A 25452-nucleotide genomic window follows, 5' to 3' on the forward strand; every position below is an offset into this window, starting at 1 on the left:
AATCTACGATCCGCTCATCCCTCTCCTCTCCTCTCCTCTCCTCTTTTCAGATCAGAATTTGGAAGTTTTCTCAGATTTTGAGGTTCCTACAAATACTCAAATGGATGTAAAACTGGACAATAAAGGCTGTGCATCAGATGATGCCACTACAGTAAAGAAAGGAGACTTTGGGAAAGATACTCCACTAATACACACAGACAGGATAAATAGGAATCCCTCATGCCTACACAGCAGTACTGAAGCTGCTGCTAAGGGTTTTAACCAGCACTCCACATCTCAGGTATGTACAATAAACAACGAAGGCCAAAGGAAACCTGAAAATATTTTTGTTTCAAGAGTGGAAACTATTTCTGACTCAGAGCCAGGCAATACAGAACATGCGTCAGAAGACTTTAAAACATCCGAGGAAGTTTTATTAAAAGATAATAGACTTGGGACGGATGTTATCTGTGGAGACATGGAAATCAGCAATAAGGACTCTCACAAAAGTGAGCCCATGCTAATTGTCAGTGCTCAGTATGAGTGTGGAGCATGTGGAACTGATGGCTTGGAAGACAGGACTGAAATGCATGAACTAGATGAATTTGGTCACCCTGAAACTAATTTCATTTCATCTGAGCTTGCACTGAATGAACTGACCAGTCTTGGAAAACCAGAGGACGCAGACACCAAGGCTCATCTCCCTGTTTTGAAAGCTTTGTCTTCACACATCTGTGAAGTGAAATCAGTCTCAAAGGAGCAACGAAGTGAGGAGAGTGAAGAATTTACCCTGACATCAGGGGTCATAAAAAGATCTTCCTCTATAATATCTGATTCAGGCATTGAAAGTGAACCAAGCTCGGTGGCATGGTCTGACGCTCGTAGCCGAGCCCTGGAGCTGCCCAGTGACAGAGAGATCCTGCACCACTTGGTCCGGAGGCATGCCATCCACAGGAATTCCCTGGAGGGTGGCCACACGGAAAGCAACACCAGCTTGCCCAGTGGTATCCAAGCATCGCTCACATCCATCAGCTCTTTGCCTTTTGAGGAAGAGGAGAGGGAAGTGGAGCTTACCAAACTGACAAAATCTGTCTCTGCTCCGCAGATCAGTAGCCCAGAAGAGCCCACAGAGGAGGTGGATATATCAAAATACAGTGAAGCCACCTCAGGAGATTCAGATCAAAACTTAAGAAGCTGCATGGAAACAGAGGATAAAGATGAAAAATTGATAATGGACTTTTCTGAGTGTCAAATGACCACTGAAAGTGGACAAATAGAACACAGAAGACATCCCAAACCCCTCCTCAAACACAGTAGCAGTAACGCTGAGTTACAAGGGGAGGAGGAGAAAGGTTTTCCAGAGACTTGCTGTAGTTTGGAAAATACAAGATCACCCATTTGTCCGAAGCAGCTCCAAGATAATGTCTCTGAGTGCCTGACACTGGAGAGCAATGGTGAGTGCAGCTTAAAAACACCAAGGGCTTGTAATTACTTGGACAAAAATATAGATGAGGTTGATACCTGCATTGAGGATCCAAAGGATAAACTTAAGCCGGACAGTTTAAAAATACAACAGGGTTCTTCCAATAGTAGAATTTCAGGAGAGGAGAGTTTTTCACAAAGCATAAAGGTGGTACCAGATTTTTGCTATCCTTTTACAGCTCCTTCAGACACCTCCGCTGAATTTGGCCCACTGCGAGGAGAATGTGGCAGCTCTCTCATTGATGAGGGCCCAGCAGTGCATGCAGAAGTGCAGGGGTTGCAAGAAATTGAGCTCAATGACTCACCTGCCTCAGCAGACCCTGTGGCAGGGTCCCACCAGGCTGAACGTCCTCAGGAGCCCAACAGCCAGGAGAATAAACTTGTAGTGAACGGCACCGGGTTTCCTTTGGCCACGACAGAGGGAGTAGCCCTGGAAAGCAGAAAGGCTGCTGATGTGGTTAACCTGTCCATCTCTTGCACAGCCACCTGTCTTCCCTTTTCTTCCGTGCTCAAAGAGACCCCTGCCATGGCGGGCTCCTCAGCAAAGCAGGCTGCGTTCCCCATCACGCGCCAGCCGCTGGGCTCGTTTGGAGTCGTCTGTTCTAATTCAGATGAGATGGATGAAAAGACCAACGAAAGGATGCTGAAGTAAGAATAACTAATTACTTCATTAATGTAGCTGTAATGCCAAGAGACCCTGACACAGTTCAGGACCCTAATGCACTGGGTGTAGAGGAAGCTTGCATTTGAGACGGTTGCCTGAGGAATTTCAGTATAAATAATCCAAACAGACAAATGGTTCCTATAGAATGAGTAATTTAAATAGACAAGAAGGATGACAAAACAGAGAGACCAAGATTGCCAAGGACATCAGGTCCTTAATTCTCACAACAAACAGTGAGATTTAGGTATCTAAATAATCTTTGAAAGCTGAACCTCCTTCCTGAAATCAGGGCTACCCATACTAGAATATTGATCCCAGATAGTCAGATCACTGTGGCAGTGCCACAGACTGTTTTACTCTTCTGCTTTAATAATTTCACTCAGTAGCTGAAGTATGAAATGAGGAATTCAGTTTGGCTGATATGTCTCAACTTCACCTTCTCAAACTGGAAAAATGGGAGAATTTAAGCCATGGATAGCTGGAAAAGAGGCATTATTTTTGTTTCACGCTTCATTGCCCAACGCAAAAGTGCTACACTGTGACCTTGAAGTCACAGGAGCCCATTTCACAGATTGGCACGCTAGCGCTAATATTTTTCCAATATAATTTGATGCCTTTGCTGTGCTGATGAAGAAGAGTGAAACTGAAATTTCTCAACCCATTCAGCTGCCCAAAACGCTGGCTGTCTGCATGTACGTTCATTTTCAATCCAAGACTTTGTTTTTATTCTTCTGAAAGCATCCTAAAGTTTTATACACCGTGCTTAAGTCCTGACAAATCTAAGCACAAATCTAAGAATTTGTTTCATCTTTGTGAAACAGAACAATTGAGCATGTATTCATGCACATGAATCCAAAGCTTCCAGATTCATGGCCCAAAAGCTATTTTTTTATTCTTGTGTCCCTTAAAATTTGTTGGGCTGATGTAAGTAATTGCTGACTGTTGGACTTGAGTATCTTGGAGGTCTTTTCCAATCTTAATGATTCTATGATTCTAACAAATTGCCTTAAGAGAGCCCCAAGCTTTAAATGTTATATCTCTGAAGCTTCTCTATCCCAGTTTTCTACTTAATTCTACACTTACATTGTGATTATTAATTCCTAAATTATCTGGAAAAATAGTACTGAGTCAAAAAGACACTAGAGAGTTTATCATATTCAGCCAGCAGAATGCTTCTGGGTGAATTCAAGTGTCAAATTTTAGACCTTTAGTAGGAAAGGTGTTACCTTAATTATTTCAGCATTGAGATGTTCTTCATCTAAATGCTATCAAATGTTTTCAAAAGAATCCAAAATCAAATTAAACCCCAAAATATCTACCACATGAGGTGCATCCCTTAACTCGAGCTTGAGGAAGAGGGAGAACACCTTCTACCTGACTGTAAGTGCATCTGATGCATTTCAGTACCAATAAGGCCAATAACATTTTTAAGAGGCAAAATTGCTAATTCTGTACCTGTCTCATTTTATGAGCTACCAGAAAATTATTTTTTGCTACTCTTTCATTCCTCTGACAAGTGTGAGTTGCTAAAGCACTTTAGTTCTTCCCCGTATGTAGACAAATTACAAAGAAACAGAGTTTATTCCCTTCTGACTTCTCTCAGTCCTAATAGATAAGGAATTTCATCCAGGTTTCTACTTGAAAGTTGAAAACGTCATTTCTTGCAAAGACAAGCCTCCTCATTTCTAGTTTGAAGGTTTGTTGCTGACCACCCATTTCTATTGTGATTAATTAATGTATTCTCCAGTTTTTATCAGGCCAAAGAAAAGTTTAAAAAAGAAATGAAGATTGAAGGATTTCTGTACAGTGACTTATCTGTACTAGCTTCTGATATCCCATATTTTCCACCAGAGGAAGAGGAAGAAAATTTGGAAGATGGAATTCACCTGGTTGTCTGTGTCCATGGATTGGATGGTAAGGCCAAGAAGAATTGCTGTTTGCAAGTAATTTTGGTGTAAATTACAAAAAAAAAAAAAAAAAAAAAAAGACAGATATTCAGCAAGTATGAAAGAATTGAGAGTCTAAGTATTTGTTTCAGCTAAGTATTTATTCTTTATTATGTTACTCAGTCTATTTCAATAAAGGATCTACGAGAATATTAAGTATTGTTGCTAATATATGGGATCCTGCTATCTGGTTTTGGGTTTTGGTGGGGTTTTGTTTGTTTGTTTTTTGTTTTTTTTTTTAAACAGCAATCTACACCAAAGCATATCAGTCCTCCCCTGTACAGGAAGAGTGCATTGTCTTTCCAGAGATACTTGGTTGTTTTGCAGTATGTCCTCAGGAATGAAGCAATTTAACCTCCCAAAAGACTGGTATAGATTAGATAGTGGCTGACTTTATAAAGTGAGAGAACAAAAATCATTCTTCACTGCAGAAGAAGCAGGTCTTGGGAGTTTTTATGTATATGCTTTCTAAGCATGAAACAGTTATGTTAAATGTGAAATTTCTCTTGACAAATTATTGACATCAGTTAGAAAGGTATAGATTACGGAGAAGAAGTGCTAGAGGCTCTGAAATCTAAAGAAAAAAAAAAAAAGAAAAAAAGAAAAAAAGAATAAAAACAAAACCCCACTTGAGCCAAGACTGTTTGCCATTGAATATCTCAGTAGCAGGAATGCCCTTCTCGTGAGGTAGTGGCACTTTCTTCACCAACAAAATATTTCAGAAGACTTTGGAATTTCTTAGTACAGAATGAGGCATCTCTCAAAATATTAGGAGTCTGATTGTATTTTAGCACCACCTGTAATTGTGAATACATGAGATGGGCCCCTCTGCATCTGAAGGTACAGCCCTATAGCCCAGCACAGGTATTGAGGTGTCCCTCGGGACCTCACCTTAGCTTGCTGTCTTTTTTTCTTACCTCTGCTGTTCAGCAAATAAAGGACACATTTATTCTGGACCTACCTGATCTTTGCCCTTTCTTACACACCATTTTGCAGTCCCCCACAGCAGCAGGTGAGGTCCAGCCCACCTGGGGCAGGCTGTGGGAATTCCTGTTCTCCTGCTGTTTCAATGCATGATCCTGAGGTGTGATAACATTCCTAGAAGCACTTAGCAAGAGCTCTGTGGTGTCGAGGTTGTTGTCTTAAATTGACTCTATATTTGTTATTTTTCTGTTGAATTGCATCTTATAAAGTACCATTTGTTTCTAGGTAACAGTGCAGATCTGCGGCTGGTAAAGACTTTTATAGAACTGGGACTTCCTGGTGGAAAACTGGACTTCCTAATGTCTGAAAGGAATCAGGTACTACAGAGCTATTTCCTCTCTTCCTTTCGATTGCTGAAATAATGCCTTCAGCAAAAGCCTTTTCACCAGCTGAGTGAAATAAAAGCACTGGGGAATTCAGGAGTTGTATGTAGTAGTTAGTGCAAAGGTCTGGTTCTATTCCTCTCTAATTTGATAGGGTGTTCAAACCTATTGAAAAATATTCCTGGCATTAAAGTCAAAGGCAATGACATTAGCAGTAATAGGACTAGACCTTAGAGGAAGAAAATGGATTTATCCTGCCAGTTTGCCAGTTTGGCAGCCTGGTGCCTCTGCAACACAGCTCCAACAGAAAGCAGCAAGTTCAGTGTTGCTAAATTCTCCGGAGGGTGTGGAATATCCAGCAGGTGTTTTCAGCTGCCTTTGCTGCATCAGCCATTGTTTCTCCATTGTTGCATTGTTTGTGGGATTTATTTCCTTGAATGATAAAGAAATGTCTTCCAGAAAAATTGATTGCTGGTCTAGGCAGAGAAATAGAAAATAATCCTGTGCTTTGCTTGGCAGTGGAGCCATATTTATGTCCAAAGGACTAATTTTATGCATGAGGTAAGGATTTTCATTGTGCAGTCAGAAACATTATTCTGATTTATGAGTACCTGAGAAACCTGAGTTAAAACTTTCTAGCCTTCTTTGTTCAAAAGCTTTTATATTTTGAATGGTTGGTGTACATCTGTGAACTTACCACCTTCCAGTGCACATTTCTGTCAGCAGCAGGCCTGGACAGTGAATGTAAGCAAGGTGAAAATAGTCAGGAGACCACTTCATACTTCCATCAAGGCCTCTTCCAAGAGAAGAGAATGTTTTCAGAGAATGAAACATCTTACAACATCTGTATTTAACATCATCTAGAGACCTTATTGTCTGGGAAGGTAGGGAAGTTCTCACAACACTGGAAGTGGAACCTGGGTGGCTTCATGGCTATTTTAATGCTGTTAAGCATCTCATCACTGTTTTTCCCTTCTCTGAAAACCACACTGAAAATTACCTCCCAAAATTAGTCATTTAGCTGGTTTATCTTATAGAGTAAAATTCAAATCACTTTTTTAGGTATTCATTTGTGATGCATTTCAGAAGCTCAATAAGGCTGAAATTATAATAAAGGATGGAGATATAATCAGGTGAAATATGATGCTTGGCATGTTTTGTTTATGATTAACATTCAGACTGATATTCTTGGACTTTTAAACAACCTGAAAGGTTTGGGATAATGAGCCTAGGAGGAAATCATTAATTATCAATGCAGACAAAACAAACAGGCAGAAGGTTACTGGACTGTTTGTAGTTTATGAGAACATTTATTTTAAGTCTGTATTGCAAAGTGAATATTGTCATGTTTTCCTGTGCAAGAGCTGCAATTAGCGAGATGAGTTGTGTCACAAAATCATTAATTACTGATATGTTTCAAAAGCATTAATTACTCATATCTTTGCTCTGAATAGCTGTTCCAAGATTTGATGATTGTTTTGTGGCATCTCATTAGTTACGAGTTTGATTTAGAGTCCTGTTGGATTGCCAAATTACAAAGTTCTGAATAAAATCTGCCTGTAATTGTATAGACTGGAAATACATTGCTTGTTTTATTGTCTCACAATTGGCAGTACTGTTGCGAGCAACAAATTATTCATCTGTCTCTAGCATTCATTTTCTTACTGATGACTGTTGAATAACAAACACACAGCATTTGACTAAGATGGCCAAATAATTTTTGTGATGATATCTTTAGCATCAGCATAACCCTCATGTCAATGTATAATCCTGTAAAGTATTTTGTTGCAGTAATCTGTTGAATCCTAAATACCAAAAGCTTTTCTTCCATGTGCAGAGCCTGATATCTGGAGCAGCTGAGCATTAGCAGTTCTCACCATTGTCAAGTCAGGCTGCTTTAGCATCATGCTTATGATTCTGGAATCACTCAGCAACCTGTCTCAAATGAGAACTTCAGTTTAAAGAGGACCTGGAGATTGAGAAAAATCTCCCTTCTTCCTCCTTGAGCATGTATAAAGAAAATGTACACTGGTTGCTACATTTCTGCTTGCAATTGACTTTGAAAATAACATCAGTCTGCAATAAGTGGAATAACTTATTTAATTTTTCAACAGACTGATACTTTTGCTGATTTTGATACAATGACTGACCGATTATTGGATGAAATTATTCAGCATATCCAGTTGTACAACCTCTCCATATCCCGAATAAGGTAAGTTTTATGATAGCAAATAGTGTGTAACTGTTTGAGTTACATGAGCAACATCCAGTGAAATTAGCTTTTCCTAAAGTGCTCTCTGTCAAAAGCCATTGAATCAGTGAGATTAATTTTTACATTCTCGTAAATGAAAATGAAAGTGAAAGATACTTATGAAAGAGAATATTGTATGCTGAAAAAAACATTAAATGATAACTAAAGGATCTTTTTAAGAGTCCTGACAGAGTCCTCCCTGCAGAGCCATTTGTGCCATCCTTATGTTTATTTTAAATATAACACAGATGAGTTTCATGTTAATGTAATTCTTCCTTTCCCAACAGCTTTATTGGACATTCCCTCGGTAACGTTATCATTCGATCTGTACTAACTCGCCCCAGGTTTCGCTATTACCTCAACAAGTTACACACCTTCCTGTCCCTCTCTGGGCCTCACCTGGGAACCCTTTACAACAACAGCACTTTGGTTAGTACAGGTAAGAGTTGATGGGAAAGCTTTGACTGGCTGTGGTCCATGGCAGAGTACATGCGAGGGCAACAAGTGGAAGTAGGAATTTATTGCACCATGTACATGTAGCATTATTGTACATATTGAAGTACCTTGAAGTTGTGGAAAATATTTGCTGAAGATGTCAAACCAATACAGAAAAAAATTGCAATTTCAATATCTACAAGGTCCATCATATTGCTCCCCGGGAAGCCCAGGGGTGTGTAGCAGTGAGAGATGAACCTGTTTCCACTTTGTCTCCCACTTCTCTGCTGCAAATAAGGAGGGGCATCTCCATGGCTGAAAAAGAGACATTATTATGGAAATGGAATGTCCCACATATCAGTTTTCCTGAGTGCTTTCCTATTACCATGAGACAACCACAGAATCATAGAATAGTTTGGGTTGGAAGGGACCTTAATCATCATCTAGTTCCACCTCTGCCATGAGCAGGGACATCTTCAATTAGATGTTTGCTCCAAGCCTTGTCCAACCTTGATTATTTTCAGGGTTGAGACATCTACCACCTCTCTGGGCAGCCTCTCCCAGTGTCTTACCACCCTCATTGTAAAGAATTTCTCCCTTATATGTAGCCTAAATCTACCCTCTTTTAGTTTAAAATTGTTTCCTCTGTCCTGTGGGACCCTTAGACTTTTCTCCCTATTGATTAGCAGTACAAGAACAAGCAAGACTTCTATTAAATTCCAGTGCCACCCTTACTGTAGGCACATGTCTTTAACTCCCCTGCTTTACGATTTATAAAGGATAAAAATATGCACCAATTTTCATTCCAGGTCTATGGCTAATGCAGAAGTTGAAAAAGTCAGGGTCACTTTTGCAACTGACCTTCAGGGACAACACGGATCTGCGCAAGTGTTTCCTCTATCAGCTCAGCCAAAAAACGGGTGAGTAGGGCTTGATGTGCCTCTGTAATTACCAAAGGCTATTCCATTGGCCTGTGCTGGATTGGCCTGTTCTCCAGGGAGTAATGGAAATCTGCATTTTGTTAATGATATTTCTTTAAACACACTTTTTAGAAGGGCTGTCCTGTCTAAAATCTAATATCAATTTCATCTGTGCGTTTTTTTCTGTGAAAGTTATCAGATAATGTCTTTGCCAGACTTAGCACTAAATAAAACCTTCGTGCTGCAGTAAACATACACCTAAGTTTATATTCTGTGAGCAAGAAATAACATTCTTGACAGGCCATCATTTCTTAATTTATGCTATGAGATGAAAACAATTTTTCCTTTTTTTATTATTTTTTTGTTAGTTTAACATCTCGTCTCTAGGAAATATGACTCTGTGAGATGAAGAGCAAATTTTATTCATGTCTTTTCTGACACTTCTGTACTACACACAGAGATGTATGGCCTCACACTAGAAAAATGATGTCTGGATAGAGAATCCTTTTTCCTATTCTTTAGTCTGTCATGAATAAATGAAATAAATCAGGCTTTTCTTAAGAAAAGAAAGCAAGCATGATCCTTCTGTTGAAGCAGTTGTTTTCTTTTAAGAGTTATTTTTAATATTGTGTGCGAGGAAACTGGTGCTAAGTATGTAGTGACAAGGTTACTACTTGAAGTTTAATACTTTTCTCATACTTTGGTGTACTGCTAATAGGAAACAAAGACCATGTTAATATGAATAGAACATCTAAATCTTACAGATATGCTACATAACTCAATCAATGACAGGAAGTTGATGTAAATTGGTGTTCTTTGAAATTTCCCTTTGATTCCCTAATTCTTATTTCCATTGAATGCAGTTGATGACTGCTTTACTGCTGTCAAGTTAAAATAAAATTGGATCTACACAAAAAGCTCATATTTTAATTTCCCAAGCAATGAATTCCCAAGCATGTGTAGTAAGTCAAAGCAATTTTCTGCTTGTTAGCTTGGTAGACTGGAGATATAAGAAGCTACAAATGCAAGTGTCCTTGAAAATGGAGAAAGCAGAAATTTAAGTGTGGAAAGAAAGAATTGCCTGTAAAGTCAGAATCATCTGGGTAGATGCTTAGGCAAAATATCTGCAGATGTAGATACACCCATATGTGAACATATGCATTGGCACACTGATTCAATAGAGAGATGTCCCTACTCTGACACCCTGATCCCAAAAAATAAGGGGAGAACCTACAGAGGGAGAAATGCCAGAAGCAGTGTTGTGCCTACATTACCAGATGACTCTTTAAGCCTCCAGCAATTTCTATTTTATTAAAGTAGAAGTCCCTGCTACCTTTCAATCTCTTTAACATGCTTGTTGTGAAAATAAAAACCAAAACAAAACACCAAATAAAATATTCTCCCCTACTGAACCTCTTCATATAAGGTTTTAGGGGTTTCTATTTTTTACTTCAGACCGAAGTTGCAAACTCAGTTGGTTTGATTGCTCAGGAGGAAAATTATAAACACCTTCGTGGAGGGTTTTGAAAAGGGACTTTTCATTGTGGTGGTGATGGTCAGGTTTTCTGTGAAAGTCTAGAAATCATAGTTGTGGAATCACAGATATATGGATGGGCCTTTGAGATCATCTGTTTTCAATCCCCCTGCAATGTGCAGGGATACCTTCCACTAGACCAGGTAGCTAAAAGCCCCATCCTACCTGGCTATGGTTCTGGACCACTTTCCCATTAGAGGGAGGGAAAGATGAAGGACAAACCCACAGCTCCTGTGTGCTCAGGATATTCTCTGAACAAGTAGGTTACATCATCAGTGTCCATTTTCTTACCTTTCTGTTAAATGTGGGTGATGGAGCACTCAAGAGACCATAGACAGGTCAAACAGCAGGAGCTCATCAGAGGTCCCTCCAGCTCCAGGGAATTGGGAGGGTTTTGGGTTTTCAGTTGATACACCAGCAGTGTGGATTTATCAAGTGACTGCTCCATGTAGGGACTGGATGGACCTTAAGACTCACTCAACACCAATGTAACAGTATGACATCATAGCAATTCTTTTTCTTCTCCCTCTCTCCGTTTTGTTTGAGAATGTTACTAATTTGTTGTGTTATTTTTGAACTTGATCCTGTTTAGAAGTATAAATATTTGCAAGAATAAGGTTTTAATAAAAGTGGGGGTTTTTTACAGACAGTTCTTAACGTTCCTTGTTCACATACAATTAACCTGTGTGAATGTTGATAAATAACAAATAGTTCACAGAAGCAACAGAAATGTGTTTAAGCTGTTATGAATCTTTCTAAGATTGTGTTTCATGTCTTAATAATTATAATCTATTTTGCACTGTAGATTTTCAAAAGCCTTTGAACATGAAATAGTCATGCTGACACTATATTACTTTTCATTACTGTGCTTAATTGTGATTCATGTTTTTAATATGTTTGCCACAGGTCTTCAGTATTTTAAAAATGTTGTGTTAGTGGCCTCACCCCAAGACAGATATGTACCTTTTCATTCAGCAAGAATAGAAATGTGCAAAAATGCACTTAAGGACAAACACACAGGTATGTTTAAGATCTTTTATATATTCCCAAGGCTGTTGAAGAATTGCATTTCTGTGCAACTGAGGTCATTACATTAGAAGCATTTTTCATCAACATGATGAAAACTCAAATGTTTATTTGATAAGGAAGAAAGTCTTTGCTTCCCACAGGAAATTACTGAAATCAATAAAATAACGTTTTCAAGAAGCTCTTTGCCTGATGAAAACAAATTTCAATCAGGTCATAATCAAAGTTTCCTTACAGCTTTCTCCACTTCCCTATATTTTTTTTTTTTTTTAAGTGATAATAGAACAAGCTCTTGACAATGTTTTTCTGTAGTCTACTGATTTACTTCTATAGTCTCCCTTTTTTACACATAATGAAATCTTTCTCAACACATCCCAAGTAAGGGGGTTTTCCCTTTGTTTTCAATAGTGTTTGAATGATTGCAAGATAATTTAAGGGACAGATCTAAAATCATACTGTTTTGTAATAAAATCTGTAAAACACATCAGGACTCACACCACCAGAGGCCCTCCTGTGAGCTCAGAATGTGTGTATTGCTTTTGTTATTAGCAGTCTTCCTCATTTATAAAATGTTTCATGGTTTCAGTTTGATACCACATCCAGGAATAATGTTCACTGCAATTTCATCCCCATTTCACATATGTGATTACCTAGAAATGGAGGTACTCTTTAGAAGCAGAAAGAGACACACAGGCCCAATAATCAGCATGGTTGCCTTCACACGTCTTACTTGAATGACAGCTTTTTCTATCCTACCTCAGACATGAATTAAAAGGAAATTCTTCAACACTCCTCAGGGCCATGTTCGACCCAACAGGAGCCAGATCAGTACATTTATCAATACATCAGATAATTTATCTGTTAATGTTTCCTGAGCCATTGCTTCTACCCCTATAAGCAGCTACCTTTACGTGATGCCCTTCCTGCATTAGAATCCCCAGAGAGACTCAAATGGACCTGTGTCCTGCCAGATAACTTATTTGAATTCTTAGGCAGTGGGAGTCCAACCCCACTCCCCTAAATGAAACACAAGCATTTTCTTCACTGACAGAGGAAAGGCTGAGCATGTCCCAGGCCTCATGCTAAGCAGCTTCAGCAGATCCCTCCTTGTGGCCAGTGCCTTCATTAGATGAGCACCACTCTGGCACCTGGCAAATCTTTGAACAGGACTGCTACCTCTTACATTTACTTTAGCCTTGCTTCCATTTTCCTTCTCACCGTGACTGTAATTAAATGGTACTAGAAGAAAAGAGGAGATCTGGGAGCTTTGGTGTATTGGTGTAATATCCCAAATCTTTTTCAGGTCCGGTTTATGCAGAAATGATCAACAACCTGCTCCAGCCTTTGATTGGGGCCAAGGACTGCACTCTGATCAGATACAACGTGTTTCATGCTCTGCCCAACACCGCCAACACGTTGATAGGCCGGGCTGCCCACATTGCCGTGCTGGACTCTGAACTTTTCCTGGAGAAGTTTTTCCTCGTGGCTGGACTCAACTACTTCAAATAGTGCCTGAAGTATGGGGTAACAGAGGCCAACATTTCCTTTGAGTGGAGGAGACTTCCTTAGCCAAAGGAGTGCAATGTTAGAAATGAGATCAGGTGGGACTTTCAAACTTTCCATTTCTCTTTCAGAGAATAAAGTGCTATGGCTTTAAGGCATTCAAGCTTCCAAGTATTGGTGCTTTTGGAAGAAATAAATATTCCTCCTCAGTTTCTATGTTTTCTGTCCACATAAAGAAAAGAGCCACTTCTGAAGTAGAGTCAGAATAAGAAGGTTAATTCTCTAAATGTGATTGGACCAATATCATTCCTGTTTCTCCTGCATATTAAATGAGGAACTTGTCTGTCCTTGATTTACTGCTTATTTATGTATTAACAAAGCTCTACATTTGTAGCACTTTCGGGGTAGTTAACATACAAGGAAAGTAGTATATGTGAACTCAGGTTAAAACCTTCTTTGTGATGAACTGAGAAGTCTGAAAACCATTTATGAAAGTTTCAGTCTTTCTGTTTGTTGGAAAAAAATATTTGGATGGTTCCACTTACTGATAATAATTTGTAACATACAAATTGTACATTCAAATAACATAAAGGAGTAAAATATTCTACATAGAGTGAACAAACATTGATATTTATCTTTAAAAAGAAACCCCAACTTTAGTTTGGGAAGAATTTCATTCAACTTAGAGGCTGCCAAACCAAGAGGACTATATTGGATTACTTGTAAAATATCAGTGGCATCTCTTAACATTTCTTCTGTTTACATTTATAGAGGATCATAACTGAGTGTGTTTGTTATATCCTTAAAGGTACAATTTTTACATTTACATTTGTATCTAAGTCCATTTTTCCCAACAATTTTTATTATTTTTAAAAATTTATTATGCTAATACCCTTGAAAACCCCCAGCATCTGGAAAAAAAAGGCTGGAGATATAGAATGATAAGGATTGTGGAAAGCTTAAAAAATATAAGGATGTCATAAGATCCTCTGCAATACTCTCTAAATGCTTTGTTAATGCCCATTTGCAGTGCTATATACAGTCCTAATTATTATATGGTTACAGCTGGTTGAACTATTTAAAGTTTTATTCGTGCAATGATATCTAGGTTGTTTGTAACAATTTGAAAAATAATTTCGCGATTTTTTTTCATCAAATTTACATTAAGATTTTTATCACCGTTATCAGATTTGAAGTGAAAAAATTCAATAACTTTCTGCACATTTTCATAACATTTTGATAAATTTTCAATGTCACAGTTTTTTGAAAAAAAGAGAAAGTGAATAATTCTTCACAATAATTTTTGTTTGGAAGGCAGGCAATTTTTTAATGCAAATACAATTTGTTTAAAAATACAAACCAACAATTCTCTATATCTTCTAGCAATGACTAAAGAATTAAAAAGTTGTTTGTAGGCGTCAAGACTACCATCAGTAAACTAAAATCAAGATGGTGGTGATTTGTGAAATAAGAGAATACAAAATGAAAACAAAAAAAACACAGCTACAGGGAAATATTTTTAGTTGCAGAAAGTACAAATAAATTTTTCTCAAAAGGAAAAAGTGACAAAATTACCCAAAATTAGTTCAGAAAAAGAGTTTTAGCAGACTGGCATATGATGGAAAAGCAGAAATGCTGGCTTGATAATTAATGCTTGTTTTTAAAATAGGAAGGAGAAGGAATGTATATACCAAAGGGTGAGATTAAACCACCTGAAAAGGAGTATTACACATAAAATTCTTGTACCCTCATAGAGGCAGAAATCATATGGGAATAATTCCATGGTGTGATTCAATGCTGACAAGTTTCCCAAACAATACCTCAATACTTGAATTAAATAGGTAGATGTTATGATATTATTGTGTCTTGCTGTCTTGTTCTCTTTCTCTCTCTCCCTTTTTTTTTTTTTTTTTTTTTTTTTTTTTTTTTTTTTTTTTTTTTCTCCCCTTACAGATTGACTGTTAAGTGTTAACAGTCAGTTTTACCCAGTTAACAAATGAATTCTATCAGGAAACCTGCGTTTTCCACTTCTTGTTAGGGAATTCTTTCTCACTTTTTTGGCCTCAGCAGTCTAGTGCCAGCTGCACTGGCATATCACAACTTACTTCTTGCTCAGTCAATTGTCTAGAGAATTTTAAATATAATGGGACATGTGGGTCGAGCTTTTATATACTGCAGCACTTTTGAGCCAGGACTAATACTTCTCTATGGAAAAACAGGAAAGAAAAGCAATCTCTAACCATAAGCAACCTCCAGTGTGCTGTATGAGGGTCTGGTCCACTTGTAGAAAATGTTAAGGAGTCTGCAAACAGAAAATTTTGAAAAACATATAGAAAAAAGTGACTTTACACCTATATACCTGCCTGCTGTGTGTGTATACATAGTCTGTACAAAGAAGTTTGTTTATTTCCAGGTCTCACACACCAACTTTCACAGTCCTGAGTCTGACAGGAAACCAGTGTAGCTGTTCTTACACTCAGATGGGAGGTTCTTGCCTTGCCTTGTGCATTGGACAGCATTCCCAGCCTTCTGTTTGCATGACTGTGAGAGAATGGACATGGAGAAAGGTCTCTGCATTGCTGCAGGAGTCGGTGGGCCTTTCCATATGTTCACTTTGACATTCTGTTCTCCCACCAGTGCTCTGACTGATGGATAAATATACCTAAAGGTGTCAGTGTTCCTATTCACATAGAATTCTTTGATGGCTCAGTCTGATTTCAGAGTTGGAGTTGGATTGTTTATAGACTTGCATCAGGTCCACATAACTCACATCTTGTGGAGTATGGAAGAAAGATCCTGTGGAACCTCAGAAAAATCTGGGAAGTGCCATTCCTGTCAAATGATAAGACACAGATTTTATCTTCCTTCTGCTGGCAGAACATTGTGGGAAATACTGGCAGTAGCAGTCTAGTTGAGGTTCCATTTTAAGCTTCTCAGAATAGCCTCCCTCACTTTTTCTTCTTTTATTCTTTTTAATGGGATGTTGCCTCTCAATATGATAAATCTACTCAATTGTGTAGACTATATTGCAAAGAAAACTGCAGTCATTGTAATATAAATAATATCTAAGATTTTGGACTTCATCAAAATATAGTAATCATGGACTTATTTTCAGATTTGTATTTATGTGGAAAGAAATATACTGGAGGAATTATCTTCATAAAAATTAACAAAGCAAGTGCACAGCATCTTTGTTTCTGTCACAACTTTTGGAATTTCAATAGTCTGCAGGAGTGATACTGTTTTCTGCTTTGGTGGCATTCAGGGTTATTTATCTCTGTTCCTTGTCCAGGAAAATTATAATAAGACTCACTTTCTGGGTGCTTAAGACATAGACAGAAACTGGAGGCTCAGCATTTTTGGACTGGATGACATCTTCAGTTTTCCATACTTGGGTGCAAGTTTTGACTGCACACCTTGACCAAAAGCAAGCATTGAAGGTCTGAATAAGGCTGCTTTAAAATCTGGCAGGAAATGGGTCCTTTTCCAGCCTCCAATGAATGCTCATTTTCTCTTTAATGAAATTCAAAATTTGTTTTAAAAATCAGGTGTGTCCACTGAAAATAGAGGAAGTTGAAATTTTTTAGCTTTAAAGGATTATTTTACAAAAGACTTGAAACCTCAGCATAGAGCTTTGGAATTACCTACACAAATTCTGAGCACTATTTTACTTCAAAGCATTTCATAAATATCCCCTCACCAATCCTCTTCACTGTTCCCTTGCCGGAAAAGAGCCACACTTGAGAGAGAAAGCTGTCACAAGACACTGTGAAAACTGGGAATTCAAGCAAGCAAAAGTTTTTGTCAGAATTTGTAGTTTTCCTTGGTGCCTTTGCATGTAAAAAAATAAAAAAAAATCTCTTGCTTTCTACCTCTGCATTTAACATAGCTGAGTGGTGATGAAGGAGAAAGATGAGAACTTCTAATAACAGGGTGAGACTCTTGTGAAGGCTTATGCAAATATCCCATGAAATTTAATATATAATGAATAATCATGGAGCATTTCTGAGGCAGTCTCAGCATGCCAATATGTGTCAGCCTGGCTGAATGATTTTCTTTATGTACTTAAATTTCCATTTATAAATTATCATCAGAACAGCCTAACATATTTCACTCCAGCTGGTTATTTAGATGCTAAAGGTCATGTCCATAGAGAACTCTTCTGGAGTGCTTTTCTTTATTTCAATACATATGCTCAGCAGCTTTGATAGTTAAAGTTATTTAATTGACAGTTCAAAGCTAGATTTACCTCCGCCCCGAAATTTTCATTGTTTATTTAACAACTGAATTGTTTTCAAGTTATAAACCAGTATAAATACAGGTCTGTTGGAGTTAAGTGTTCATCTTTAAGTCAGTTGCTTTATGGCTGTAGTACCACAGTCTCAGGACAAATAATCACTGAATTAAAAATGAGACCATTCATTTTTGCAATGATGAAATTCATAGTGGGGGACTTGTTTAGCTACAATTCACTCTCCTCTGGTTTGGTTTTGCCTTTTGGGTCAAACATAACCACAGCAAGGCTGTGCGTCTGGCTGTGTTCATGGTTCCCTTAATTTGCTGTTCCCTTGAGATGTCTAAATTGCCCTAAACTACTGTTCTGCTTTGTCCAGACATTCCCATATTTGCTTGGTCACCTTTCCATGACCTGACTGCATCTCCTTCCTATACTGTGAGGTCAGTGCAGACAGGGATTCACAAATATATCCAGCACTGCCATTCCATTTATCCTGGAGTGGGACATTGTACTCACACATCCATTCCAGTCAGCTTTCTCAGCCCTTTATGAAGACTTATGCACCTGTCCAGACATGTTACAGGTGACAGAATATTTTGTTTCAGAAGGAACAGCTGGAAGTATCCCTGTATAATTCCTGTTCAAAGCAGGATTAGCATGAACCTCATGGTAAGGTCAGCCATATATTTGTCTTGCTAGACATTGAAAACATCTGGTGATGGATATATTACACCTACTCTGGAATATCTTCTCAACTGCTGTATATCACTCCTAGGGAAAACAACCAAGCAAACAACAAAAAAATAAAATAATAATAATTTTAAAAAATTCCAATTTAAACTTTCTGAGCTGCAGACTCTTTCTGTTACCTTTTTTATCCCATCTTTTTATTCCCGGGGGTTGTTCTTGCTTCTGGTACAGTTGCAACTTCCTTTTCCATGCTGTCAGACAGTTCTTTGTCACTTGGTGTCTTTTGTGCCAGGCTAGACAAGCCTAACTCAGTCTGTCCTCAGAACCTGTGTGCTTAGACCCCTCACTGTCTTTGCAATCTTTTGCTGGGCCCCATCCAGTTTCTCAACCCTGAACTGGGTTTAAGAGGCACCAGCAACTGGCAGACTTCGTTGGATGGTAGCTCTTCTGCAGACTGGTGCTTTTTTCCTGTTCAGGAGGGCCTCTGGCTGCTGGCACTCATCACATCCTCTCCCTGTCTGTAGCTCTAATCGGAAGAGCTGGAGCTGTTCTCCTGTTGCCACAACTGGAATCTTCAAGCTGCCTATGAATTAGTCTTTACTTTGGGCACAGATAGTGTGGAAGCTTATTGTGGCCAGAGCTGTTGCTGTTTCTTCTCTATTTTAGGAAGATTGTATAAACACATCTGCAGTTCCCCAATAGAAATCCATGCACTGAATAGAAATGCTTATGAGAATAGTTTTATCAGCATTAAACAATTAGAATGCTTTAAGTGCAGATGACTCAGGCCTTCCCCTCACAGGATAAAAGCATAAAGAATAAATATGTATAAACTCTTCTTATGCAAAAGGTCAGACTAAATTAACTTCTGCTACAACCTTGAAACTTGATTTCTCTGCTTTTGAAAATTCAATTCTCTACTTTCACACAAAGTGCTGCAAGACACTCTTATCTGAGTAGCAACCTAACCATATCTGTCTGAAATGGATTTGCACACATGCATATATGTTCCATAAATCCGGTGTCTATATGCTAATTGCATGGAGCTTCACGTCTTCAAACATCTTCTGCTTCTTCAAACATGAAATTGTGATTCAGTGAACTCTTACAGCAAACCATCATGCCTTCCAGTCTTTGAAAGACATCAGCTACAAACACAAATAACTTATCTAAAAGAGCAAAAAATCCCCTCTTCTCCACATAAGTCCAGTCTTCAGTAATTCTCTTTTATTTTAGAGTGGGTGGTTGGGATATTGTGATGGCCTCGCTTTTTGTATGTAACCTGTAAATGGGGTTACACTAATAGGTATAACAGCTTTTGGTGCTGAAAACTCCAATATTTCAAGGAACTAATTTAAGAAGTTTATAATTACTTCCTGAAAGCATAAGTGCTATTAGGAATCTACTTGTTCCAGCCCTGGGGACACTTACTCTTTGCCATTTTTATATAGATAAGGCTATGTGCATCATTCTCAACTGTGCAAAGGGGCAAAGGCATTTCTGATAATGTCAAATATGCAGCTACATGTGTGGGAGAGGCTGAGTGGGAATGTTTTTGACATAAAATGAGTCATTACTTTCAGTAAAAATGCTAATATAAAGAATAGTTTTTGTATGTCATCTCTCCCACATGGTATATACCCTAAATACACGTGAATCGTGTATGTACACAGAAAGTGTCCTTTTGCATAGGAGCTGCATGCTGTTCCCATAAGAGGTGAATATACACATGTATGTGTTCCCATACACAATGCACATAGACCATACCACACCATATTTAGGAGGAAGCTGGTGATCATTCAGCCTAACAGGTTTCTCTTGCTTTGGGGGGCGGTTTACATTGGTTGTTCCCCAGAGCTCCTGTCAAGGAGTCATTTCTTGGCTTCATCCACCTCCTTGGAGGAGAGAGGTTGTTTTGTGCAGTGATTTGTCAACCTCTTGGCACCCCATTAGCTGACTAAGCTTATCTAAGCAGTCCTGAATTTGATATGTGTTATCTACCACCCCCATGGTTTCCGTGGTCAATCCAACATGTCAAACTGAGCTGCCCTGTCTCCTAAGACAGGAAGCTTGTCACCATCTTTTAATTTTCCTTGACATCCATCCTCTTCAACCAAGCATTCATTTTTAAACTGGTAGATCAATGATTTATCAGCTTTGCCACTCTTCTTACTAATTTTAGTCTGCTATATATTTGATTATGCATCCAGTTTGGGAAATTAGATATTTCCTTTTTCTGCAGTTAAATCTTCTTATGAAATATGGAGAAGATAAGTCAAGAAGACTAGACAAGCCATGGTATTCCTTTGCCACTGCATGTCTGGAAAAAAAACCCACACCACTGAAAAAGCACTAGTATTTGTAGAGTATTCTGTGTTCATTTTCTACTGTTTGTTTTGCCAAGAAAAGACACACAGTGATGTTTCATCCCATTCCATTTTGTGTCTCCAGGTGAGTCAGAGTCTAGATATAGTTCTGACAGACTGAGCAGAAGACAAAGATAAATCCTTCTCCTGTCTAGGATGTGACAGGAATATACCCCACTGAGATGGCAGTAATGACAGAGACATCAAAAGGACATCTTCCAAAATCCTATCCAATTCATCAAAATAAATGACTCCAGAATATTATGGATTTTTGGCAAAAGTATCAGGTCAAAACACAGAAAAGCATATTCCAAAACACAAAGTTCAGAAGTAAACTTCTTAAAAGTGGAACAGTTTAACCTAAAATTTGTTTTCTTGGACTTGAATAATGAAGCTATTTATTATTGTCTTAGACTCTGGCATCAATCATCTTTATAACTCCTTTAAAATATACTCAAGTCCTTAAAAAAAAAATCATCTTAAATCTCTACCTTTCAATTATGCTTAGACAATTTGTCACAGCATCTGAGACAGCAGAAAATCAAACTTTCTCTATATACAGAATTACCTACAATGAACAGTACAAGCCTTAAGTGGGAAAGATTTGTCTGTTGGGAGAGCTTCTTTCTTGTTTAGTGAAAGGTTATTCAGATGAGTCTAATTTAGCCAATAAAGAAAGTAGGTAAATTCTGTCCTTTTTCTTAGTCCTCTCTTCCATGCTGCAAATTCAGATACTTAAAATTAAACATTCTAGTTTGTGTTACAAACAAAACACATCTCGGAGGCAGGTTTTGATTGATGTCTTATCTCTCCCTGTATGCAATGTCCAAACACAGTTACTCTGGTTTTGACACTGGAACCATATTCTTGGTTTAAGTATTTTAAACCTTAATGACACACTCTTCAAAGTGTATTAAAATTGTAGCTCTCAAAATCAGACTTTGACTTTTTAATGGTTAAAGTTAACAAAGGCAGCAGAAGTAACCCCATTTTTATGGTATCTATTCAAATGGAACACCTTACACTGTTGGATTAATTTCCAGCTCGATGGTAACACCTAAAATTGGACCTTCACTGTTCCTCAACTGATAGGTGGACTAGAATTAAATGGACAGGAGCATAGTTCTGTGAAGAACCTTATCCTGTGTTTCAAAGAGTTACCTTTTACTTATTTTATTAAATGTTAAGAAAATACCTCTTGGAATTAAACCCTACTATTTCCTGTAAATAATTAGCTCTGAAAATGGTTTTCTGTATGCACTGTTACAATTTTTAGTTAACAAAGACAAGGCTAGAAAGCTTTTTGAAAGAAATAATATGGTTTGGGGTTTTTTTCAGATAAGCAGCTGCCAAATACTATTGGGCTGAGTTTCAAATGAGTAATTCAACTTAGGCATTTCAAATTTATGGGTTTTTTAAATCATAAAAGTACTATAAAAAATAAAGAGGTAGGCCCCTGAACTTGATAACCATTTGTAGTCTTGCAAAGTGGATGTAAAATACTAGCATTGGATTCATGCCCATGTTTGTGCACACAGGCTGCAAAGCAAAACATCAGAGATATATCCTTCTCCAAGTACTTCCTTTGGGGCTGATTGTTCAGTGCAAGCAATATGCATGATATAATTGGTGCATGTAACAGTAACTACAACATTCTGCAAATTTGAATTTATACAGTTAACTTAATATTGAGGCTGAACTTTGCAGATGAGTAGTCTATGGTATTTTTAATTATAACCATTTCTATGGTATGAATATGAGTACAGCTGATTCTGTCATGTGAAACTAGAGGTTGGACTTTTAAATGAGACATTATTATATTTGATTGAGGCAGTTATGTTTCTCAAGAATTATTTCAAATCAGATAGAAGAGACAATAATTAGAGGTTGAGAGCTTCAAAAATCTGTACTTTTTTTTTTTTTTAAGACACCAAGATTTACAACACATGCTCTGTCTGCCTCTGTCTAATTTACTTCCCTTTCCCTAATGAACATTTGTCAACTGCCACACACTTCAATTTTCTTTAACTATGTCTTTCAAGATTTAAGTGAGACTTACATCAAAAACCCAAAACTAATCTCACTAAGTGGAAACATGTGAAGTTGAGTCAATTCTGTGATATTTTAAGGAAAATGGAAATGCAAATCAGTTTTCTTGGAATGTAGGTTCAGACTCAACAGCATTCACAAAGTCTTTATTAAAGGTCTGATCCTGAGAAATGCTGGTCAAATGCACTCTTGGTATAATGGACCAAATCTGCAAGTGGATTGACCTGGTGAAGAGCTTTATACAGTCACAAGATCTTAACAAATGGCAACCAGCAGCATCCATGGCATCTCAAAGTCAGACTACCACAAGATAATAAATGTTCTGGTTTCTTTTTAAGGCCAATTTTCCAGTTGGTCAAATGTGTTTTAAAAGTAACATCTTTCAAAACAAATGCAGACCTCTCCAAGGGATCAAGTCAATGGATTACTGTGGACAGATCCTTATAGGTTAAGGGAAAGGGCTTTTAATTTCTAAATCTACTACTTTGAATCATGACCATACAAAGAAGAAATCTGACATGGTCCCTTGTATAAATAAGATCATGAATGTAAAGCCTATAATGCCACTGTGAAATTTTAATGCTTATTTATTATGGTTATGATGAAACCTGTATAATAAGATGATGATGATAATAATAATAATATAATAATAATGAATAGTCATCAGTGCCAATACGATTCTACTATTTTTCTACATATGCTTTATTGTGGCATTTTGTGTAGCTTGTGTTCTGTGAAAAGAAATGTCAATAAAATCTTTGCTTCCTTTTGTCTGTACTTTCTGTGGTTCTTGATTGTTAGGAAATTCCCCAACCCCTTTTGTCTATGTAGCTCATGGCAAATATGATGAGAGTGATAAAGAGAAATGGAATAAAAGATGCTCAATTACAAGCAAATAGATGAGCTATATGAATGCCTGTGGCTGGTGCCCTATCCCTGGAAATGCTCCAGGCCAGGTTGGATAAAGCTTTGAGCAACGTGGTGTAGTGGAAGGTGTCTCCACTTGTGGCAGGGAGATTGAAACAAGATGGTTTTAATGTCCCTTCCAACCCAAAATATTCTGTGATTCTATGTTTCAAACTGTCCTTCTGTTTGAAGAATGAAAACCAACCCTCACTTCTTGAGTATATAATTATTAAGTAAAATAATTGTGGTCTAAAAGGCCTTGAACATGGAGCTGTTTTTGACCAATGAAATGAATGAGACCTTGAAACAAGGTCTTGAAACAGCAAAACCTTGGAGGCAGAAAATTAGCAAATTCTAAGACACTTTGTAGGTGGTTTTGTGTTCGATATATAAGAATGAGTTTCAGGAATGTTATTCAGAAGTAGACTTGAGTTCCTCTGGCCCCATATATTGTGACTGTGAACTTCCTTACACCTGGCTGCACACTGTTACCAGGAAGTTATGGAAATTGGTGGGCTGGGGTTGGAGAGATCTGCTATTTCTTCATGACTCTGTGGTTATGCCTATACCAGTTAACCAAAAAAGTAAAGGATATTTCTGCTTTTACTCTCATCAAATAGACAGGGATTATACCCTTAAGTTCTGGTCTTAATTCAATTTCCATAAAAACACATCTCCAGAAGTTTCCTGGTTCTAACCAGTGTTTTACACTCTTTCAGGGAATTCTTGTGGAAAAAGAATTATTCAGAGGTGTCATCCCCAGAGACCCCAAAAGACAGTAAATACATTGAGAAGTTAATGGAAGCCCTTAGACAACCAGGGAGGGAGTACGAGATTTAGAGCATTGCTGCCTTCCTGTTGCAAACTGATTAGCAGTCAGCAGGAGCTCTGTTGTGCCTGTGTCTGGATGGATATTTTTTCCCAATACTCATTTCACAATCATATCAAATGGCAAAGGGGCCAGCAGCAGGAAGGACATAATTAGTGCATTGGTTAAATGCATTTTCCTTTTGATTATAATTACATTCCACTCTCACAGACAGAAATTAATTGATCTCACCTTAATCCCAACAAGTTGTTTGTCCATCCTCAAAATGTTACATCCAGGAGTTGGCGTATTCTCTGTGATTTGGCAGAATGCACCTCAAAGCAATCAGGATAAGCAGATAAACAGGTGCTCTGGTTAATGCCAGGAGAGACTCATCACAACTGTGCAGGAAAGCCAAACCAATGCCAGTTTTATGATGTCTGGTCCAAATTGATATTTTTAGTGCATTATTAAAAAAAAAAAAATTGCTAAATAACCCTTACTATTCTTCTGAATCTAATTGTGGTAATATGGTAAACTATATCCTCATCAGAATCTAATTTTTTTCTGGGGACTCCTAGTGAAGAAACACCATGATTTGATGTCATGGCTGTCCAAAATGAAGTAGGTGTTTTCAAAAAAATCTGTGGCACAGTCCACATCCTGGTTAGGTTTTAGTCATAGACACGTGGGATTCCTAGACCAATAAAGTAACATAAGGGCAATACTTTTAAAGAAGGTCTCTATTTTCTGAAACGAAGGTGACTATTAAGGGAAAAAGGCTCACATTGGCCTTTTGAATAACTTTTTAGAGGAATGTAACAGTAAATGATATATGTGCCCTTGAGAAATGGGGAGAATCACAAACATCTCCATGAGCATTATTAAGGAAGAGCATGGGAGACACAAGCTTTTGTAGTCTTTTCAAGCCTAGGGACAGCCTGTTTATTTTCCTTTATGGTTGGAGAGCCAAATGCAAGTAGGCAATCTGGAAAAATGTTATCTGCATGGCCCAAAGCAAATCTGGTCTAAAGCCTCTCCAGCACTTGGAAGCACAGTGTGTTGTTCCCTGTGGTTCTAGCCTTTGGATGGTTGGGCTTTGGTCCTGTTCTTCCAGATGTAACTCACACCTGAAGCTGTTACCTGTGTCCCTTCCCATAATATTTATATTCTAATTTTTCCCTCTTTTTCCTCTAGCCAGTGTTTCCCACAGAAACATATCCCCCGTTCCCAGCCTATTACCAAAGATAATACCCAGTGTAAGGAGCAATCGACTTCAAAAGTCAGAAGGCAAATTCAAAGAGATTGAGTTAGTGAAGACCCAAGCACCTATTTACACAATTAAGACT

General features: G+C 38.0%; 1 protein-coding gene across 2 annotated transcripts in view; it reads left to right on the forward strand.

Annotated features, from left to right (window-relative positions):
- FAM135B (family with sequence similarity 135 member B) overlaps positions 1-23017 on the forward strand; it is a 211253-nt gene extending 188236 nt beyond the window's left edge. Inside the window, exons 13-21 of one of the 2 annotated variants that reach the window (XR_005703517.2) lie at positions 51-2109; positions 3873-4039; positions 5281-5372; positions 7493-7590; positions 7917-8068; positions 8874-8984; positions 11425-11538; positions 12848-13145; positions 20426-23017. Coding sequence is in view for 1 of the 2 variants with exons in the window: in XM_040081750.1 (XP_039937684.1) it covers positions 51-2109; positions 3873-4039; positions 5281-5372; positions 7493-7590; positions 7917-8068; positions 8874-8984; positions 11425-11538; positions 12848-13053 (2999 nt within the window). In the remaining variant the exon portion in view is untranslated. Of the gene's footprint in view, positions 1-50; positions 2110-3872; positions 4040-5280; positions 5373-7492; positions 7591-7916; positions 8069-8873; positions 8985-11424; positions 11539-12847; positions 13692-20425 lie in introns of those variants that run through there. The other variant, XM_040081750.1, reaches the window with a different exon arrangement.
- Positions 23018-25452: the final 2435 nt, after the last annotated feature.

This window comes from Hirundo rustica, chromosome 1, assembly GCF_015227805.2.
Source record: "Hirundo rustica isolate bHirRus1 chromosome 1, bHirRus1.pri.v3, whole genome shotgun sequence".
Lineage (NCBI taxonomy): Eukaryota > Metazoa > Chordata > Aves > Passeriformes > Hirundinidae > Hirundo > Hirundo rustica.